The sequence below is a fragment of the Sceloporus undulatus genome, chromosome 10, assembly GCF_019175285.1.
Source record: "Sceloporus undulatus isolate JIND9_A2432 ecotype Alabama chromosome 10, SceUnd_v1.1, whole genome shotgun sequence".
Lineage (NCBI taxonomy): Eukaryota > Metazoa > Chordata > Lepidosauria > Squamata > Phrynosomatidae > Sceloporus > Sceloporus undulatus.
In genome coordinates, this window is record NC_056531.1 from 5,763,776 (window position 1) to 5,781,970 (window position 18,195).

Sequence of the window (18,195 nt, forward strand, 5' to 3'; positions counted from 1 at the left end):
AGCCATCCCTAACTGGCAGCAGCAGCTTTCCATGTTTTCCAGCAGGATTGTTTCCTAGCCCTACCTGGAATACCTACGTGTTCTTCTCTGATGGTCTTCCATCCTACTACTAACTAGACCCAACTGTATTTAGTTTCTTAAATTAGATGAGACTGTATGTGCCCGGCGTGGTGTGTTGGGTTTTTCCGTTGGCACACGGCTAGCTATAGTTGGCAGGCAGCAAGCTGAATGGAGAAACCTTAGCTAAGAGATAGATCATATGCTCTGCATGCCAAAGATCACAGCTTCAGTCATGGCTTCTCCATCCTCAAAAGATCAAGTACTAATGGAGTTATGGATCCACACTCAAAGAACTAATTTGCTTTTAGAGTGGATCCTTGTTATCCACTGGGGTTTGGCTCCAGGAACCACCACCACCCCTCCCATGGATAACAAAGTCCGTGGATGCTCAAGTCCCATTAAATATGATGGCATAGCAAAATGGTATCCGTTACATAAAATGTAAAATCAAGGTTTGCTATTTGGAATTTATACTGTTTTTGAATATTTTCAAGCTGTGGGTGCTTGAATCCGTGGATAAAAAAATCAGTGGATAAGGAGGGCCGACTGTAATAGAGAGCAGAGCTGGGAACCTATACCCCCGCCTTTATTCCCAACTATTGACCCTGTTAGCTAAGACTGATAGGAGTTGGATTCCAACAACATCTGGAGGGCTACAGGTTGTTAACCCTGGTAGATGGGATTTGCACTAGTCCTTCGAATGAGGCCCAAAAGGAAGTTGGTAGTATATGCCTGATATACATTATATGGATTATTTTTCTCAGATGACGTAATGTAGGGGTCGGGAAACTGTGGTCCTTCTGATGTGTCATCAGCTCTAACCGGCATAGCCAATGATGAAGGATAATGTGAGTCTAACAACATGTGGAAGGCCACACATATCCTACTCTTAATTCAATGCAAATGTTAGACTGCAGCTGGTCTTTCATCAGTGCCTATCTTGCGTAGAGTTGATGGGGGTTGCAGTCCAGCAACTATGGCTATCATCATGACCCACAGAGGAACATGTGTTCCCCAACCTTGCTTTAATGCATGAACGTTATATAATTCGCGATGGTGGTGGTGACGGTAATGTTTGGTTAATGCTTTATTATTAATAACCATACTAATTTTGGTGTGCTTTTTTTAAAGGAATTGTGACTGCCCCCAACATTTCTTTTAACTGGAAGAAATATCTGCAGAGTGCAGGTAAAAACGTGTGTGCATGCCCACCTACAACATACACAAAATATTTGCTGATACACTCAACCAAATGGTCGCCACTCACAAATTTATGTCCTGAATTCTGTTCCTTTTCTTGCTGAGGAACAGCTATGAACAGATGAACCTGATATGACTAGAGAAATACAGTACTCATCATTATGACTCTCAGAGCATGTGTGGTCCACATGATTGCATATTGCAAAACTTAGGGCCCAAACAGACAGGCCAAAATAAAGCTGCTTTATTTTGGAGATATGCTGTTTAAATGATGCATGAGTCCTAAGAGGCCAGAAGCCATGCCAAAGCCATGCTCCAGTCCTAAGGACTGGAGTGCAGCTTTGGTGCAGCTTCTGGCTTCTTAACATGCATTTGTCATTTAAGCAACATACCTCCAAAGTGACCCGAAGCAGCTTTATTTTGGCCTGTCTGGGCCCTTAGTTTTGAGAGGGGGATATTTTTTTTTACAAAAAAAATCCCATGTCAAAATATCTTGTCTGAATCGTCTTGGGAACGCCAAACTAGGCTCACTCTTAGAATCATAGAATAATAGCGTTGGAAGAGACTGCAAGGGCCATCCAGTCCAACCCCATTCTGCCATGCAGGAAATCCAAATCAAAGCATCCCCGACAGATGGCCATCCAGCCTCTGTTTAAAGACCTCCAAAGAGGGAGATTCCACTACGCTCAGACAAGACAAGGGGATTCTAGCCTGGTGTGGTTACACAGAGCTCCAGAGAACAGGATTTGGGTTAGGTTTTGCCATTATGATCATGTTAACTAGCCAGATGATTTTAACACATACAGTTAAAACCTAAAATGCACACAAATTCGAAATCACAATTTAAAAGCACACCAAAGAAAGCAAATACTACACCCACTCAGTTAAAATCTCCTTCCACCACAAGTAAGCTCAGTTTCCAAGGCTCTGCCTGCATCAATAAAAATATGTACCTTTGGCAGAAAGATAACAGGCATGGAGCAAGGCTAACTACGGACCAAAGCCTGAGAGTAGTCTCCAAGAAAGCTCAAGAATCATTGGCTGATAGTTTAGCAAAGCCGCCTTATCTTTAGCACTCCTGTGATACTGAATGCTCTTTGGGGTCGTTGATAGGGCCATGTTAGGGTGAGTGGGATACCCAGTAATTCTCTTTAGGGAAGTTTTCCAGGAATAGAAAACACTGAGCGTCCTGATTATATAGATTATAGAACACATAACAAACAATATACATTCCGCATACTCACCACACGACAACAAATTAACTAAGCCCTTCCCAAATATAGACGATTCAGCTTAAATCATCATTTTGTATAAGTATACCTTTCTTAAACATAAAAAGGGAGTTGAATTTGTAATTAACTTGAAGTATTTTTCTCCTTCCTCCAATGTTTTTAGTAATCAAATGCCATACACTCTTTCCAACCATGAATCAATAATAACAGATTCTACAGATCCAGAAGCCGACAAGTCACCAAATCTCTTTTCAGAATGACACCTCCCAGAATGCTCTAACCAGCATAGCCAATAATACCTCTATTGCTTGCAAGATTCTAGATGTCATCCAAAAAACTGGGATGTTTCCAGGCTTTTTAGAAAGCCAAGGCTTCCTCTTATGTCTGAACTTGGCCTTTTTAATTGGTAAAAAGATGGGTTAGATAGCAGGGATTGCTCAGTGGCAAAGTATATATTCAGCACATGGAAATCACCAGTTAAGCTAAAAAATCATATTGGGTGGCAGGGCTGGCCTGGAGACTGTTCAGCATAGGCTGCACTGGATAGATAGCCAGTGCTTTGTCTTGCTGTATGGCAGCTGATTTTTTTCATGAACAGGTACAACATTTCAAGCAATAGAACCCGAAAGGGCCCAGACAATCCGTGAAAGTACAACTTACAATGCTTGGAGGGAGAACCTAAGTTTTTGAATTCTTATAGAAAATGATCAAAAGGCTTATTTTGATGCTGGGGAGTGAGGGGAGTCTGAAAACACCAGAACATAAAACAGCCATTGTGGGCAGACGGGTGAAATCTCAGTGCGGTGCCCCGCTTTTGCTTTTTTGGAGGTGATCAGTTAGCACTTTGAAATGTTTAGAGGAGAGATGAAAGTGGCGCATTCTTCAAGGGGGATATATATATAAGATGGTTCAAAGGGAATGGAAAGCTAGGATCAGAGAGGTAACCCCTGATACCAGGTTCGAGCGTAGGTCTGAAACAGAAGGAATTTGGATCGGAGGATGACCTGAAATGTTTCAGACTTAAGATGGCAACCTGTCTGAAAGGCCCCAAATTTATGGAATGCATTTGAAAAGAACAGTATGGAATTGAAGGGGAAGCTGGTGATTTTGCGGTATTGGATCACCAGATGGTAAAGTGGTACAGTGGTGCCTCGGGTTACGAAATTAATTCGTAACGCGGCCGCTTTCGTAACCCGAAAAGCCTTCGTAAGCCGAATTGCCATAGGCGCTAATGGGGAAAAGCCGCGATTCCGTGCGAAAAAGCCGAAAAAAGCACCAAAAGTTTTTTCGTAACCCGAAAAAACATTCGTAACCCGAAACAATGTTTTCCTATGGGATTTTTTCGTATCCCGAAAATTTCGTAACCTGGGTATTTCGTATCCCGAGGTACCACTGTATGCTTTCCAAACTAAGGGCATTTTGCATACTGTTTGCTTAAGAATGGTAGCTCTGTATTATTTCAGCAGCACCTCTGGCAAGGGTAAGCACCTGCCCTGGGTCCAGAGACTGAACGGCCCTCCTGCTAGACCTGTTTAGCCAAGTAAGGAGGATCTTGACCTGGGGTGGCAATTTTTTGTTAGTTGTATGCCAGAATGGTTATACAGGAGGCTTGTAATGCTGCTAGTGCAACAGCAGCAATTTTAAGGACATAATAAGGGAGGAAAATGCAAAATGTCTTCCATTTTCATTCTTGGTAAATGGGGAAAATATATTAATATATACATATGTGTGTGTAAAAATCATATCAGTTAAGATAAGGTAGTTTCCCCCCAGCAGCTTCCTTTGCTTTCCAGAGAGCTTCTCTTTGATATTGTTAAGTTGTGTAGCGGCCTGTAGGCCTGTGGTAAGATTAGTGATCTGCAAGGAGAATTTTGTCAGTGTTTTGTGGGCGATCCTTGAACAGTCAGGCTTTTTCAATTGCCAGGCAGATCGGGATGGCATTCAGCAACTGTTATCCCAAAGCCCTTTTAAAGGATACTTCTTATGCTTTGCTTTGCACTTATAGGTTGTTCGGTTTGGCTAGTTTTTTGTTTTTTGGGTTTGTTTTTTACAATGTGGTTATTTTGGCTTTTTTTTAGGAATTATTTTCGATAAGCTATTTTGACTGTATTAACAAAGCTCACAGGAGCAAATTACAGTAGCTCTTGTACAGTTTTTCTAAATGTACAAATAGTCTGTTGGACAACCTGCCTTTTTAGGGGCAGGATACAAATAAAATGTTATTATTATTATTATTATTATTATTATTATTATTATTATTTAAAATCAAGGGAGGAGGCTGAAAGCAGAGTGCGCTTATACTCTGTATCCATGGTGGTTTCCCGATAAGAGTTAGTGCTTCTTATCTGCTGTACAACAGTGAATTTATGACTAACTTCATTGCATAAAAAAGTTAGCTGGTCCTGGTGCCTCATCAGATTTGTACTGCCAAACCTGGTACCTCTCAAGCAATGGGTTTCCCTCCCTCCAGGTTTACAATAATCCTTGAATGCTTTGAAACTTCTACAAGAGTTTCTGCATCTTCATATTGTTATAAGTTTTCATCACGATGTATCTCTAATACATGTGTAACCCCCTCCACACACACACACACACACATTTTTGTTCAACCACATACCTATTAGTTTCCCAACTACATTTTTCCAGATGCACATTTTGTGTCCAACTGACTGGGCAGGAATTGTTTAGGTCCCTCTTTCCCCCCCTTTTTGAAGATGAGGACAACATTTGCCCTCCTCCAGTCTTCTGGGACTTCTCTTGTTTTCCAGGAATTGTCAAAGATTCTTGTCAGTGGCCCTGAGATTAGTTCTGCCAGTTCTTTTAATACCCTTGGATGTAGTTCATCTGGCCCTGGAGACTTGAATTCATTCTTTAGAGTAGCCAGGTATTCCTGTACTATCTCTCTTTACCTGTTCTGCACTGTATTTCCCTTACTGCATCATCTGTTCCATTTCCCCAAGGTTGAGTACTGCTCTCCTTTTGGGAAATGACAAGGCAAATACTTTAAAACCATAATTTAAAGATACAGTCAGTCCTCAGTTTTCACGGGGGATGCATTCCACGCCCCATTGAGAATAACAGAGCTCACCCCCTGTGAATATTTAAGAGTGCAGATCTCAAGTCCGTGAGAAAGGAGGGGCGACTGTACTCTGGATAAACCTGCTGGAAGAGACTGATCTTTACTGCTGATTTATATACAGGTAGCATCTTGAGCTGACAAATGCCTTCTGGTAGGTCATTCCACAGTCTGGTGGTGGCCAAAGAAAATGTCCTCTGGGTTACAGTTGATCTAGTAGCTGCGGTGGGGCTTGATCCTCCATTAAAAATTGTTCAGTTCCCTTTCATACCAGTTCAGTTGGCATGCATTGCTGTATCTTGTGGTAAGAGAATTCAAACTATTCCAAATTCACTAATGTGCTGTGTAAAGTTGCGCTGAATGGAGCCCTACGGATGTGCTACAACCTGATATAGGGCTGGGGAAGACAGGTAGATGTTGGGGGGGGGGGGAGTACGGTGACTTAAAGCTGTTGCCTGCCAGGAAGAATTCAGTGAACAGGGAGCCAAGAGTAGTTTTTCTTCAAACTGAATGCCGGTGGCATATGTATAAATTAAAATTTCAGCAGAACACTTGAGCAAGAGGCCCCAGATGACCTTTTTTTTTTCTCAGGAAATTTCCTATCTGCAAAACTGGATCACAATTCATTTGAGAGTGAAACTCAGGGAGTTAGATGAGTGTTAAATGTTACAGAGGACTGTGACTGTTGCTGCAAACAAGAGCTGGGCTGAGAGGTTGTTTTAGCCCAGCAGTGTTCTCCAGGGTAGAAAAGATGCTGGAAATGGCACCGTTCCCACACAGGCAAACTTGGATGTTTTAGTTGGGGACTTGAAGCTGACATAGGCATAGCCAAAGGATTAACAATGTGTTCCAGTTGCTGGTTCCAGTTTCTGTTCCTTCTGATCGATCAGGGCAGTGCTGTTTACCAACAGCAGTGCAAATAGTGTAGAACCTGGCTCAGAGTCTGAAAGCAATGAATTACAAATGGCAAATTACTGTATATACTCATGTATAAGTCTAGAACTTTTGGTCAAAAAATTGATCCAAAAATCTGGGTCGATTTATCCATGGGTCAAATTAAGTACTGTACTTTAACTCTCATTTTAAAAAGGAACCATCCCCTGGTGAAAGACAAGAGGGTAATCTGTCCTGGAAGCACCGACCTCTAGTCTCTCATCCATCTCGCATTTAGGGTGAACACAAACAGTTGTGCCTGCTGGAATTTTGTAAGTTCTTTGGCATAGTTTTCCTTTGCTTCATCTTTCAGATCCTTTGTTACATACCCCTAAGTTTTGCCCTTGGCCTATCCATGGGTCATCTCAAAATCCGTATTTTTTTGTCCCCAAACCTGCTCTTTACATATACATGAGGCCGACTTATACTCAAGTATATACAAAAGTTAAATTCAGCATTAAAATACTATAAGCATGAGGTCAACTTATAGTCGAGTATATACAATACTTGTAATTACTTTATTTCCTTGGTAGGTAAAGAATAATAATGATTCTCAGGGTATAACCCCACCTACTGGTGAAGGAATATCACCTGGTTCAACTGCTGTGCTGGATGCTCTTTAAAAGTAGATGGTTAACATTCGAGAAAGTGGAAACCAAGGAGAAAATGTTTACAGTGGGTAACTCCTGATAACTAACTACTTTGGGGGCCTTGGAACTGTAGGCTAAATCAATTTTAGTCCCAACTGGAGTAAACCGGGGCCTTACGGAGAATTCGGTGCCTGATCTGAATTGGTGAATTGGCGCAAAAATAGTTCCTGGTTCCCACTATGTTTGTGCCGATTCTACTAACTGGCTTCCCCATTTTCCCTGTGGCCTCCTTCCATTCCCACGGTTGGGAAAGCTTGCAGAGAAGCCTCCCCAAAAGAGATGCTGGTGGCCCAGGTACGGAGAATCAGGAAGGCCGGTGACAGGGAGATGGCCGGGGCCATTGTAGATACCCCCTGTCACTGGCGGTGGAATTGAATCCACCCTGCCTAGTTCCCACTTGGGCTGGGGCAGATTTGAATCCGCCTGTGGTTTTCACTTGATGAATTGATTTATTTGAAAATTAATCAAATCATCCCCCAAAACACCCCTTTAACCCAGCATCTTTTTGACGCGGGTTAAACGGGTAAAAACCGTGCCCCCCTTTCTGAATTGCTTCAGCGATTCGAATTAGGTGGGAGCCATGGCATTTTCAACCGGATCATTTCAAATCATGATCTGGTTTAAACCATGGTGAGAACAACCTCCCCAGTTAAATAAATGGGGCTTAAAGTAAGTGATGACCAACAAATCCCATTCATCCATGTGTCTCACAGCATTCTCACCATAGCTTATACAGTCGGCCCTTCTTATACACGGATTTTTTAATACACAGATTCGAGCATCCACGGTTTGAAAATGTTCCAAAAAAGTATAAATGTACCTTGATTTTCCATTTTTTATAAGGGACACCATTCTGCTATGTCATTATATTTAATGGGACTTGAGCATCCACAGATTTTGTTATCCACGGGGGATCTTGGAACCAAACCCCAGCGTATAACAAGGGTCCACTGTACTGACTGTTGAGGGAGGTTGCAGCCCAACAAGATCTGGAGAAGGGCTGCACTTTGCTCACCCTGATTCAGTCCTATCACTGTTGCCAGTTACTTTTTAAAAGTAGCTTTCCGATGTCTAAGCACAGTATCAGAGCTGAGTCTAGCGGGTTGCAAAAGCCCTTTCATGGTAGAAAGCAGGAGATGGTGGCAGCAGTGCAACACTTAGAAATGTCTCCTTGGATTACCTGCATGCTGTGTACAGATCTTGTAGGCACGGCTACCATAGCTGATAAACAGTGTATTAAAGATTAATTTGTCAGTGCATCGTAAATGAGGGGGTAATGCAAAATCCCTTATGAAATTGAACTGTGCTTACTGGCATACCTGAGATGAGCTATTTCAAGGAATACAGAAAACTATATTTCATATGTTAGCAGATTTCAGAATGGTCCATTTCTAAATATTGCATGGGGACAATGGGATGAGGGAAGGAGGAGAAGTATGTCAGAATGGAAAGGATGGTTATTAAAAATTATGGGGTTGAGCCATTATGAACAAAATAACAAGTTATCTTGGCATAAAAGGAAGACGGGGGAAATCATTTTGGAGAAAAATGGAAATAGTTTAGATTTTATTGGAACGTTAAACAGCAGTATTAAAGGTAAATCTTCCATCCCTTAATCTAAAGTAATATATGTTAAAGCAATATAGATCTAAATGTTAAGGGCATTAGGAATATTTTGCTTACAGATCTTTCATTTTCTTTTCTTATCTTACCTTACCATTTAGTTAACATTTTGTAATTGATGTCACTTTCAAGTCCTTGCTTTTTTTGAAAAAGGAATAACATTAAAAATAAAATAAATGGCCTCCTTACATCATACGACATAACATCCTCTGTTGTCTAAAGCCCTTATGTGAGTGCGTCGCCTATTCAGATTGAAGCTAAATGATGCGTTTGAGAATTTCTATGAAAATGAAAGGATTTTTTAAATCCCCAGGCTGGTTTTTAATTTTAAAAAGCAATATCGCTGGAACGTGCCACCAGCAACCAATCCCTGGTGACATTTAGGGATATAAACATCCAGAGCTAGGTATGAGAAAGTTGACTGTCGTGCGTTTTATGTCTCAGAAGAGAGAAGGTAAGATTTTAGGAAATACAGGCAGTGAAAATGAAACCCTGCCAGCACTGCTTCTTGTTTTCTTAAAATGGAGGTGGGCCGCTTGTGGCCCTCTAGATGTCCCTGGACTGCAACTCCCATCAGGCCAAGTAACATGCATGGGCAATGGTGCAGGATCATGGAAGCTGTGGTCTGACAACATCCAGAAAGCCACAAGCTGCCCCCCTCCATTTTAAAAGAATGTCACAGAGAAAGAATAAACATTAAAAGTGACGTGATCAGAACCTGAGAAGTTACTATTAAAAAGTAATCAATTGCAGTTACAATACCAGGACTTAGAAATAGCCAAGAAGGTCACAGTTTTGATAAGATGGCGACCCATGGCGACCCTGTGGATGAGAAATCTCCAAGACTACTGTACCCATTCTCCACTGCTCTGTTGAGTTCTTGCAAATTCATCTTTCATAGACTCCATCCATCGAGCATACATCCTTCCTCTCATTCTGCTTCCATCGACCTCTTTCATAGACTCCATCCATCGAGCATGTGTCCTTCCTCTCTTTCTGCTTCCCTCCACTTTTCCTAGCATTATTGGGGGGGGGGGGTTTCCCAATGAATCATGCCTTTTCCTGATGTGGCCAATGTACAACAGTCTTAGTTTAGTCAGCTTGGCTTCCAGGGAGATTTCTGGTTTGATCTGTTCTAGGACCCATTTGTTTGACGTCTTGGCTGTCCATGGTATCCTCAGTATCCTCTTCTCCAACACCACCTTTCGAATGAATTAATTTTCTTCCTATCTGCTTTTGTAACTGCTCAGTTCTTACATCCATACATAGGAGGACCTACACAGGGAACTAGACAGGCGGAGTGTGTCCTTGTTGGTTCTGCTGGACATCTCAGCAGCTTTCAATACCATCAACCCTGGTATCCTTGTGAGCCGCCTCTCTGGGATGGTGCTTAGAGGTACTGTTTTGCAGTGGCTCTGTTCTTTTTTGGAGAGGCACTCTCAGAAGATGGTGCTGGGGGATTCCTGTTCGGCTCCTTGGCCATTGGCTAGTGGGGTCCCTCAGGATTCAGTCCTGTCCCCTATGCTTTTTAACATCTACACGAAACAGCTAGGAGAGGACGTCCGGAGTTTTGGAGTAAGGTGTCGCTTGTATGCTGATGATACCCAACTCTGTCACTCCTAATTCCAAGGAAGCTGTTCCTATCCTAAACCTGGCTGCTGTAATGGACTGGATGAGGGCAAACAAATTGAAGCTTAATCCAGGCAAGACAGAAGTGCTTCTGGTCAGCTGAAAGACATATCCAGGAATAGGGATTGAGCTTACAGTTTCTTGGTCCTGCCCTGTCGAGAAACAATATTTGTGTCTCATCTTCTATTTTTCCCTTACTTTCAACTAGCAGATCCGCCATTGCCTGCAGCATTTTTCTATGTGTAGCATAACAGCCAAGATGCCCCCATCTTCTGTCTTCCAGCGCTGTTTCTGTCTTCTTGAGCTTCTGTATCTCAAGCTTTGTTTTTCCCTTTTTCCATCTTACATCTTATCCCTCCATTTCCCTCTGTAAACATGTTGAGACCTTTTTTTTATTTGTGTATCTTGCCTGCACTGTACCCAACGTCAATTCAAGCGGAGCTTTGGAGAACTTGCTTTAGGAGATTAATTTCTTTTTTTAAAGTAAAAAAATGCTTTTGGAAAGCAGAGAAAGGAGAAAGATTGCTATCTTCAGTAGATTTCCCTGCCACTGTTTTAACCCTGGAAATGTCAGCTTTGAATCAGTGGTTTCCAAATCACAGGTTTGCAGCGCTGACTTGTCCTAGTCGAGGGAGGCTGATTTTCAGAGCTGCTCAGTTTTCAAAAATAATGAGGGACAGGGGTGTTTTGTATCCCTGCTGAGCAAATACTGTCGAGAGAGCTTTGATGGATGACTTTTACCACAGATGGCGAAAGTGACTTCTTTGGATGACAACTAGAATCCACCATCCAGTGTGGTCACAGGTGACAGTGGCTAGGGGATTCTGGGAACTGTTGTCCAAACAAATCTCTTTCATGAGCCACAACTTTTCCAGCATAGGGTTCATTTTCTCCCTGTAGTCCCAAACAGGCTGACTACCATGGTGACTGTACTGTGAGATGGATCTGGACTTAACACTTTTATGAGCAGACCCATTGACATCAATCAAAATAAATTAATCACAACCAACTTCAAGTCCCTTTGGCCCTAATTCAATTGTTAATGCATGCTCAAATTGGTCATTGATTTCAATGGATTGACTTTAACTGGAACTAAATGTGGATCTAGCCCCATGCTCTTGGGAGGTGAGCATGCAAAGCCAGTTTGACACAGGTTATTTAGATGCCCGGGGTCTCTTCATATGGACTGGGCCTGATCTAGAACCCCTGCTTTTCTGAGCACTTTTAAAAAGATTTCTTGGCAATGCTTTGTTGACAGGGATTACCCAGGACCACAACCGTTTACGCTTCTTCTTCCTGATATGTGGTCTGAGAAGAGTCAAGGATCCACTTTATTTAGTAGATGCTTTTGTAGGTAAGTACCCTCTGCTTTTCACTTCCCTTTTAAGAGTATTACTTTATAAGGAGTCACACCATTTGCCCAAGCACAATCCTAAACCTGTCTAAAAAGGTAAAGGTAAAGGTAGTCCCTTGACATTAATGTCTAGTCATAACTGACCGTAGGGGGCTGTGCTCATCTCTGTTACTAAGCCAAAGAGCCACTGTTGTCCAAGGACTACTCTGGTGGTCATGTGGCCAGCATGACTGCATCAAATGCTGTTACCTTCCCACCAAAGTGGTACCTATTTATATACTTGCATTTGCATGCTTTCAAACTTCTAGGTTGGCAGAAGCTAGGACTAGTGACAGGAGCGCACCCCATCATGCAGCACTGGGGCCTCGAACTGCCAACCTTTTGATCTTCCAATCATCAAAACTGGCATCTTAACCACTAAGCCACCGCATCCCCTTTCACTTGTCTACTCAGATGTAAATCCCATTGAAACTAATGAGGCTTTGTTTTCCTTTTTTTGGGTGCAGTGCAAACAGTCTTGGCTATTCTGCAGCCATGAACTTAGTTTTCATCTGGTTCCTCCGTGGAATTCTTGGAGCTAGAGTCTTATGGTGGTTCCTAAAATCCTTTCTGAAACAGGAGGAGTAACTGGTGGCTCCCATATCAGTGGGATATCAGTGACCAGACATCAGATTTTATTTTTTTATTTTTTGGGAAGAGTTAGAGAAACTTGAGAAATGATGTGTCAAGTGTGTTGAATGTCAGAGTGAATATGTGTAATAGTATGCAAGTTTCATTGCTCTAAGTCATTTCCTTTTTGATCTATGGCCTTCTTGGTCCTTCTCTATCCCTCTTTTTCTCTCTGTCATTCTTCTCCTTCCTCTTCTCCATCCCATTTCCCCCCCTTACTACACCTATCTTTCCCCTGCATTCTTTTTTGCCCTGCCCTCCCAAGAAACATAAACTATGATTGTGATGTGTACCTTTCTCAGTGATTTAAAGTCATAAGTCTCATTAAACGCAATAGAGCTTACTATAAAAAAGAAAAAGAAAATGAGACACGTTTGGGCAACGGTTGGTGTAAGCAACCCATTAAATGTGGAGCTTGGAAAATGTTCCTTTTCTTAGATAAGTTTCTTTGTTGTTGTTTTTCTGTTTAAAACAAATCAGATGGAGTGCAACTCTCATGTATTCTTAAAAGAAGTGTTTGCAAGGGGGTTAAAAACAGACCTAGGAAGAGTGTGGGGTGATTTTTTCCCCTTTCTTTTTAAAACAAACCTTGAAAAACTTAATTTCTAAACAAATCAATATTTTCTTCTTTATTAGACTTTCTCTCTGTGTGTGTTTTTAATTGAATGGCACCCACTGAGCAATTATGGTTGATGATTAATGACGGTTAATGTATCTTAATGACATCGCTAGGGCTCATTCCACAGACTGACCCTAGATCTCGACTTTGGTTGTTTCTAACCTAACAACTCACTCAACCGCCAATACTTTTGTATATGAACGAATCAATTCCATTGGAGCGGCAGTGCACTTTTCATATGCACTTGCTTCAGCAGGCAGTAGCGTAGGGGAAGCATGCCCACCCTTGTGAAACAGAAAAAGTAGTGCCGTTTCAAACTTTGGCGCCTAATCATTGAGCATGGCTATATGGAGTGGACTTATTGCACTAAAATAAAGAGCAGTTTTAAAAGTGCTACTCGGTGTTTCACAGGCAGAATTTACTGAGAAATTGGCTGAATTAAACATTTTCTTAACCTGAACTCCCTCTCATTGTTTGACAGAATGGCACAGGGAGGACCCCAGCATACACCTGATTATCATTGGACCTGCAGTAAGTCCGTTTATTTCCAGACAGCCTTTCTGAAATGTATGTTCTCTGATTTTGTCCTGCTTTTGTCCTGCAGTTAATATACATCAATGTGTTGTTGCAAGTAGGACCGATTAACTACACCACAGAAAATTCTGTATGAGGCTCCCATGGGATTATACCCCATGGATTGGACTAGTCTGGCCTTAATAGCATGAAAAACCTGGCAGTTGCCTTATGATGGAGTTTCTTCTGCTGTTGTTTGTTGATGGTGTGTGTCTTCAAGTTGTTTCCGACTTATGGTCACCGTAAGGCAAACTTATCATGGGCTTCATACTGAAAAATAAAGGCATCCACATTTCAACCTTCCACCTTCCTTGGCAAAATTGATCACAGTTTTGTTATCTCTTCCTTTAATAAGGATGCAGTGGTAATGGTGCTCACCATCTTCACCAGGAGCAGGCCTTTTTGTAATGTAGTGGGGGGGGGGGTGTTTTTGACACACACACTCTCCATACACACACATACATTCAGTCTCTAGCAAATGCAACTCTTCCAGTGATCCTCCAGTGAGTTGTGATCTGTTATGAGCAGCTCAAAAGACCTGAAACATCTTAAATAGTGTTTAGGAGACAACCCCAGTGGATGATCCTCATGCTTGCTGCAGAATTCCTAAAGCAAAAGAGAGGTGATGCAATAAATGCAATAAAGCATTCTCAAAAGAGTGTCAGGGAGTGTGTTTTGTTTTGTTTTGTTTTTGTCTTAAAAGTGGTCAGTCATGGCCCCAAAGGCCATCTCCCCCTATCCCTCCACCTGTATTAGGTCCAAAAAGCCTTGCTATTTTCAAAACTAGAGGTGATCTGGAAGTGAAAATAGGGTGGTTGCAGCACCTGGACCATCAGAAGCTGCCCACCCCATTCTGAGTCACTGGAAGCATCTGGCGAAAGCACAGAGGTATGTTCGTTTCCACGTACGGAAACAGGGAAGAAACCATCAAGTTCCCTCTTTTCTCTCAGACTCATTTCTACTGAATTTATTTGTGTTTTAAACTTGGTTTGGGGATGAGGAGACCACAGGGGTGCAAGAGATGAAAAGGTGTCTGGTGTTGTTTCTGCTTTTTTGTGTTGGGCAGAATTTCAGGAGGAGGTTAAGATCAAGTGACCTGAAATCAGCCCCAAGTTGTCCTGCTGTGTCAAATATTGCTAAACCAATGGAACACCTTTCCTTTGAATATTCTGAATCCCAGTCTTATACCTTGAGTCAAACTGCATAATGACAATGCTCATTCTAATTCTCTTGTGTAAAGTAGGAGCTCCTGGTCAGGACCATAGAATCATAGAATCATTTGGTGTCATCTGCAAATTTAATAACTATGCCCCCAATTGTTCTCCAAGTCATTGGTAAAGATGTTGAATAGCACTGGGCCCAGGACAGAGCCCTGTGGGACTCCACTGGTCACTTCTCTCCAGGATGAAAAGGAGCCATTGTTGAGCACCCTTTGGGTTCGGCCAGTCAACCAATTCCAAATCCATGTAACAGTTACCTTGTCTAGCCCACATTTTACCAGCTTTTTTGCAAGAATGTCATAGGGAACCTTGTCAAAAGCCTGGCTGAAATCAAGATATCCTATATCCACAGCATCCCCTTCATCTACCAAGCTGGTCATTTCATCAAAAAAAGAGATTGGGTTTGACTTCTTTCTCTAAAACCCCATGTTGACTTTTCGTGATTATGGAATTGCCTTCTAGATGTTCACAGACTCTCTGTTTAATGATCTGCTCTTCATGGCCAGCCCTACTGTTAACCAGAGGGAGGCAACTGCTTGAGGTGAAAGATGCTGGTGGGTAGCAGAGACACCTTCCCCTCAAAACCTGATGGCTAGTGGCTCAGATGGCTTAGCTCCCCTGATGGCTAATGGCTCAGATGACACAGAGTAGTCCTCAGGTGTGGTGGGAAACCCTATTCCATTGCTGGTGCTGAAGTAAGGCTCAGCCACCAATCCTGTTGGCATCTCTTCATGGAATTTGGGGAAAGCATTCCCAAGGCTTCTGCTCAGGGTAGGAGAAGGTCTTGGGCCATCCACACCCTTCTTTAAATCTTATTTTCCTGGTGAAAAGCACACACCTCCCCCCCCCCCTCATATGCAGATTTCCCCTTACGCGGGGGATCCGAGCAAAGAAACCCCCCGCATAGGAAAGGGCCGGCTATACAATGATTTACCAAAGAGAAAAGGGGACTCCTTTCCTTAATATTGATCCCTCATTTTAGAGATACCTTTCTATCTGACTTCATGAAATAGTCAGGGAGGAAGGGTCCAAACCAGCTGCGGTGAAGTCAACATCCCACCGCAGCCAAAAAGTTCGAACAACCTGTCACGACATGTCCTATGAAAACTACACAAGGCCCACTAGTGGATGCCCTCTTTCGGCATTATCTCCTACTCTGAAAAAAATGTGGTTCTGCCCTTCAGAAAATCCTTGGAAGCATCTTTCTTTGCATCAGAGCAGCATCGGCAATTTCGATTTTCTCCAGAGCTGCCTTGTCTGGCCCAGGATCTAATTGCGCGAGTCCTTTGGGAAATACTCAATTAAGCAGGGCATTAACAAAATACTTTAGGTGGCTGCCTTCTCAGCAGAAGCAGCCTGGGTATCATGCAGTCCGTGCTAAAGACAGGCAGCTCCATCTTGGTTAGAAGACTGGCTTTACTGGTGCATGTTTAGGATGAACCTAGCATTCTCTCCATTATGAGAGGCCAACTCCCTTGAGAATCATTAGATACAGTATTTGTAGAGACCATGGACAAGAAGAAAACACTACCTTCTTCAATTAAAAAAGAGGACAGGAGGCCCTTGCATCAACAGCAGTCTTCCTTTTGAGGGATATGCATCTGGCTATGGTTCCTTTCATGGCAGGGACAAAAGGTATGAATGACAGTGCTCTTAGATAGAGACCAAACCCCAGCATCAGTCCCAGGCTCAGGGCTTTGCAGGTCAGGCATTAAGAGCAAAACCACAGAATGCTGCCGCAGGAAAACAGGGAAGAAAACCATCCCAGCCACACCATACATCCTCGCTCTAAGTCACCTCCTGTAAAATCGAGAGCAAGTTTTGGGCCAAAATTATGGATTTGATATGACCCATGGATAAGCGCGGGTAAAATTTAAGGGCATATAGCAAAGGATCTAAAGGTGAAGCAAAGCAAAAAATGTCAAAGAACTTTAAAATTCCAGCAGAGACAACTCTTTGGTGGGTTACAGACCGCCATAAAAGACGTCCTTAGGACGTCCCATTTGAAAAAGGGGCGTTCTTCCAGACGCCCCTTACCCTATCATGCGACAGAGTCTGTGACAAATGGCGTGGCCGTTTCACACGGCCACCGCTATATTGACGTAGCGGACGCTCTGCGTCCGCACGTCGCCGGAGTAAGTGACGCCGCAAGTGCGCCCTTTGGCACTCGCGGTGCCTCTTCCGGGGCCCTGAGAAGGAGCACGATTTCCCGCTCCTTCTCTGCAGCGTCCGGGAGCCATGCCATTTAAAAGCTGCGTTGTTCCCAGACGCTGCAAGCAGAAGGCAGAGCCAGACCACTGCTTCTCGGTGGTCTTTAACCCACCCTAGGCTCATTCTTAAGGCTGGATGGATGAGAGAGTAGAGGGATCAGGTGCTCCAGGACGATTATACTCTTGCCTTTCACCATGGATAGTTCCTTCTTTTAAATAAGAGTCACGATACAGTGCTTACTTTGACCCATGGATAAGTCGACTCCGTTTTTGGGTCATTTTTTAAAAATCTACATTTCTCGACTTATACATGATATTATATACAGTAACTCTCAGACCATACCTGGGTGAGGACAGCTCCAGCCATTTATTTATTTATATATTATATAATATAATATATAAGGAACAAAGTTAGGAGTGAACACATACAAATTGATATGGACCAGAAAATAGACTGCTGCATTCCAGTTACACGTTTTCTTCTGGCTTATTGTACTTTTTTTTGCCCAAGAACAGATCCAATATACATGAAGCTCACATTTTGCTCTGTCTCTGCTTCCCTCTCCCTCAACCTTATTTTGTCCCAACTCGGCCTATAGATACTCTTACTCTTGGCCTTGACAGTAAAATGGTACCATCTGTTGGAAAACAGAGAATGATGGCTCTTGACGGACAGTGCTGTTTTAAATTAGGCAAAAAAATCCTACCTGAATGGTCTTACAGGAGGAATTGCCACTGTCAAAAATTCCTGTTTTCATTAACAGGGCAGACGAAGTTGCGATTGGAAAGCCACAGAAAGCCCCGCCTGCTTCTAAGCGGATGGATGGAATGAATGCTACTTGATCCCCCCCCCCCGATTCTTTAAAATAATAATAATATAATATAATAATAATAATCATTTTATTTTTAACCCGCCTCTCCGGGTTGGATTACGGTTGGATGAGGCAACTTTACAATAAGAGTGGCCACTACTACTTCCCTTGATCTCGACACTATACTTCTATTGATGTACAGTGTCTAGATCAATGGGAAAGTATATGTGCCACTCTCGTCGCTTTGGTTAGGCCCCCACCTGACCTACTGGGTCCAGTTCCGGGCATCACAGTTTTAATTTAAAAAGGACATTGAGCACAACTGGAGCATGTCC

At 42.7% G+C, this 18,195-nt stretch overlaps 1 protein-coding gene across 1 annotated transcript in view; it reads left to right on the forward strand.

Moving 5' to 3' along the window:
• The window catches only part of GLT1D1 (glycosyltransferase 1 domain containing 1), a 48,040-nt gene that overhangs the window by 20,073 nt on the left and 9,772 nt on the right, over positions 1-18,195 (forward strand). The window contains exons 6-8 of the mRNA XM_042441871.1: positions 1,192-1,248; positions 11,662-11,757; positions 13,527-13,576. Of these exons, the coding sequence (XP_042297805.1) occupies positions 1,192-1,248; positions 11,662-11,757; positions 13,527-13,576 (203 nt within the window). The remainder of the gene's footprint in view (positions 1-1,191; positions 1,249-11,661; positions 11,758-13,526; positions 13,577-18,195) is intronic.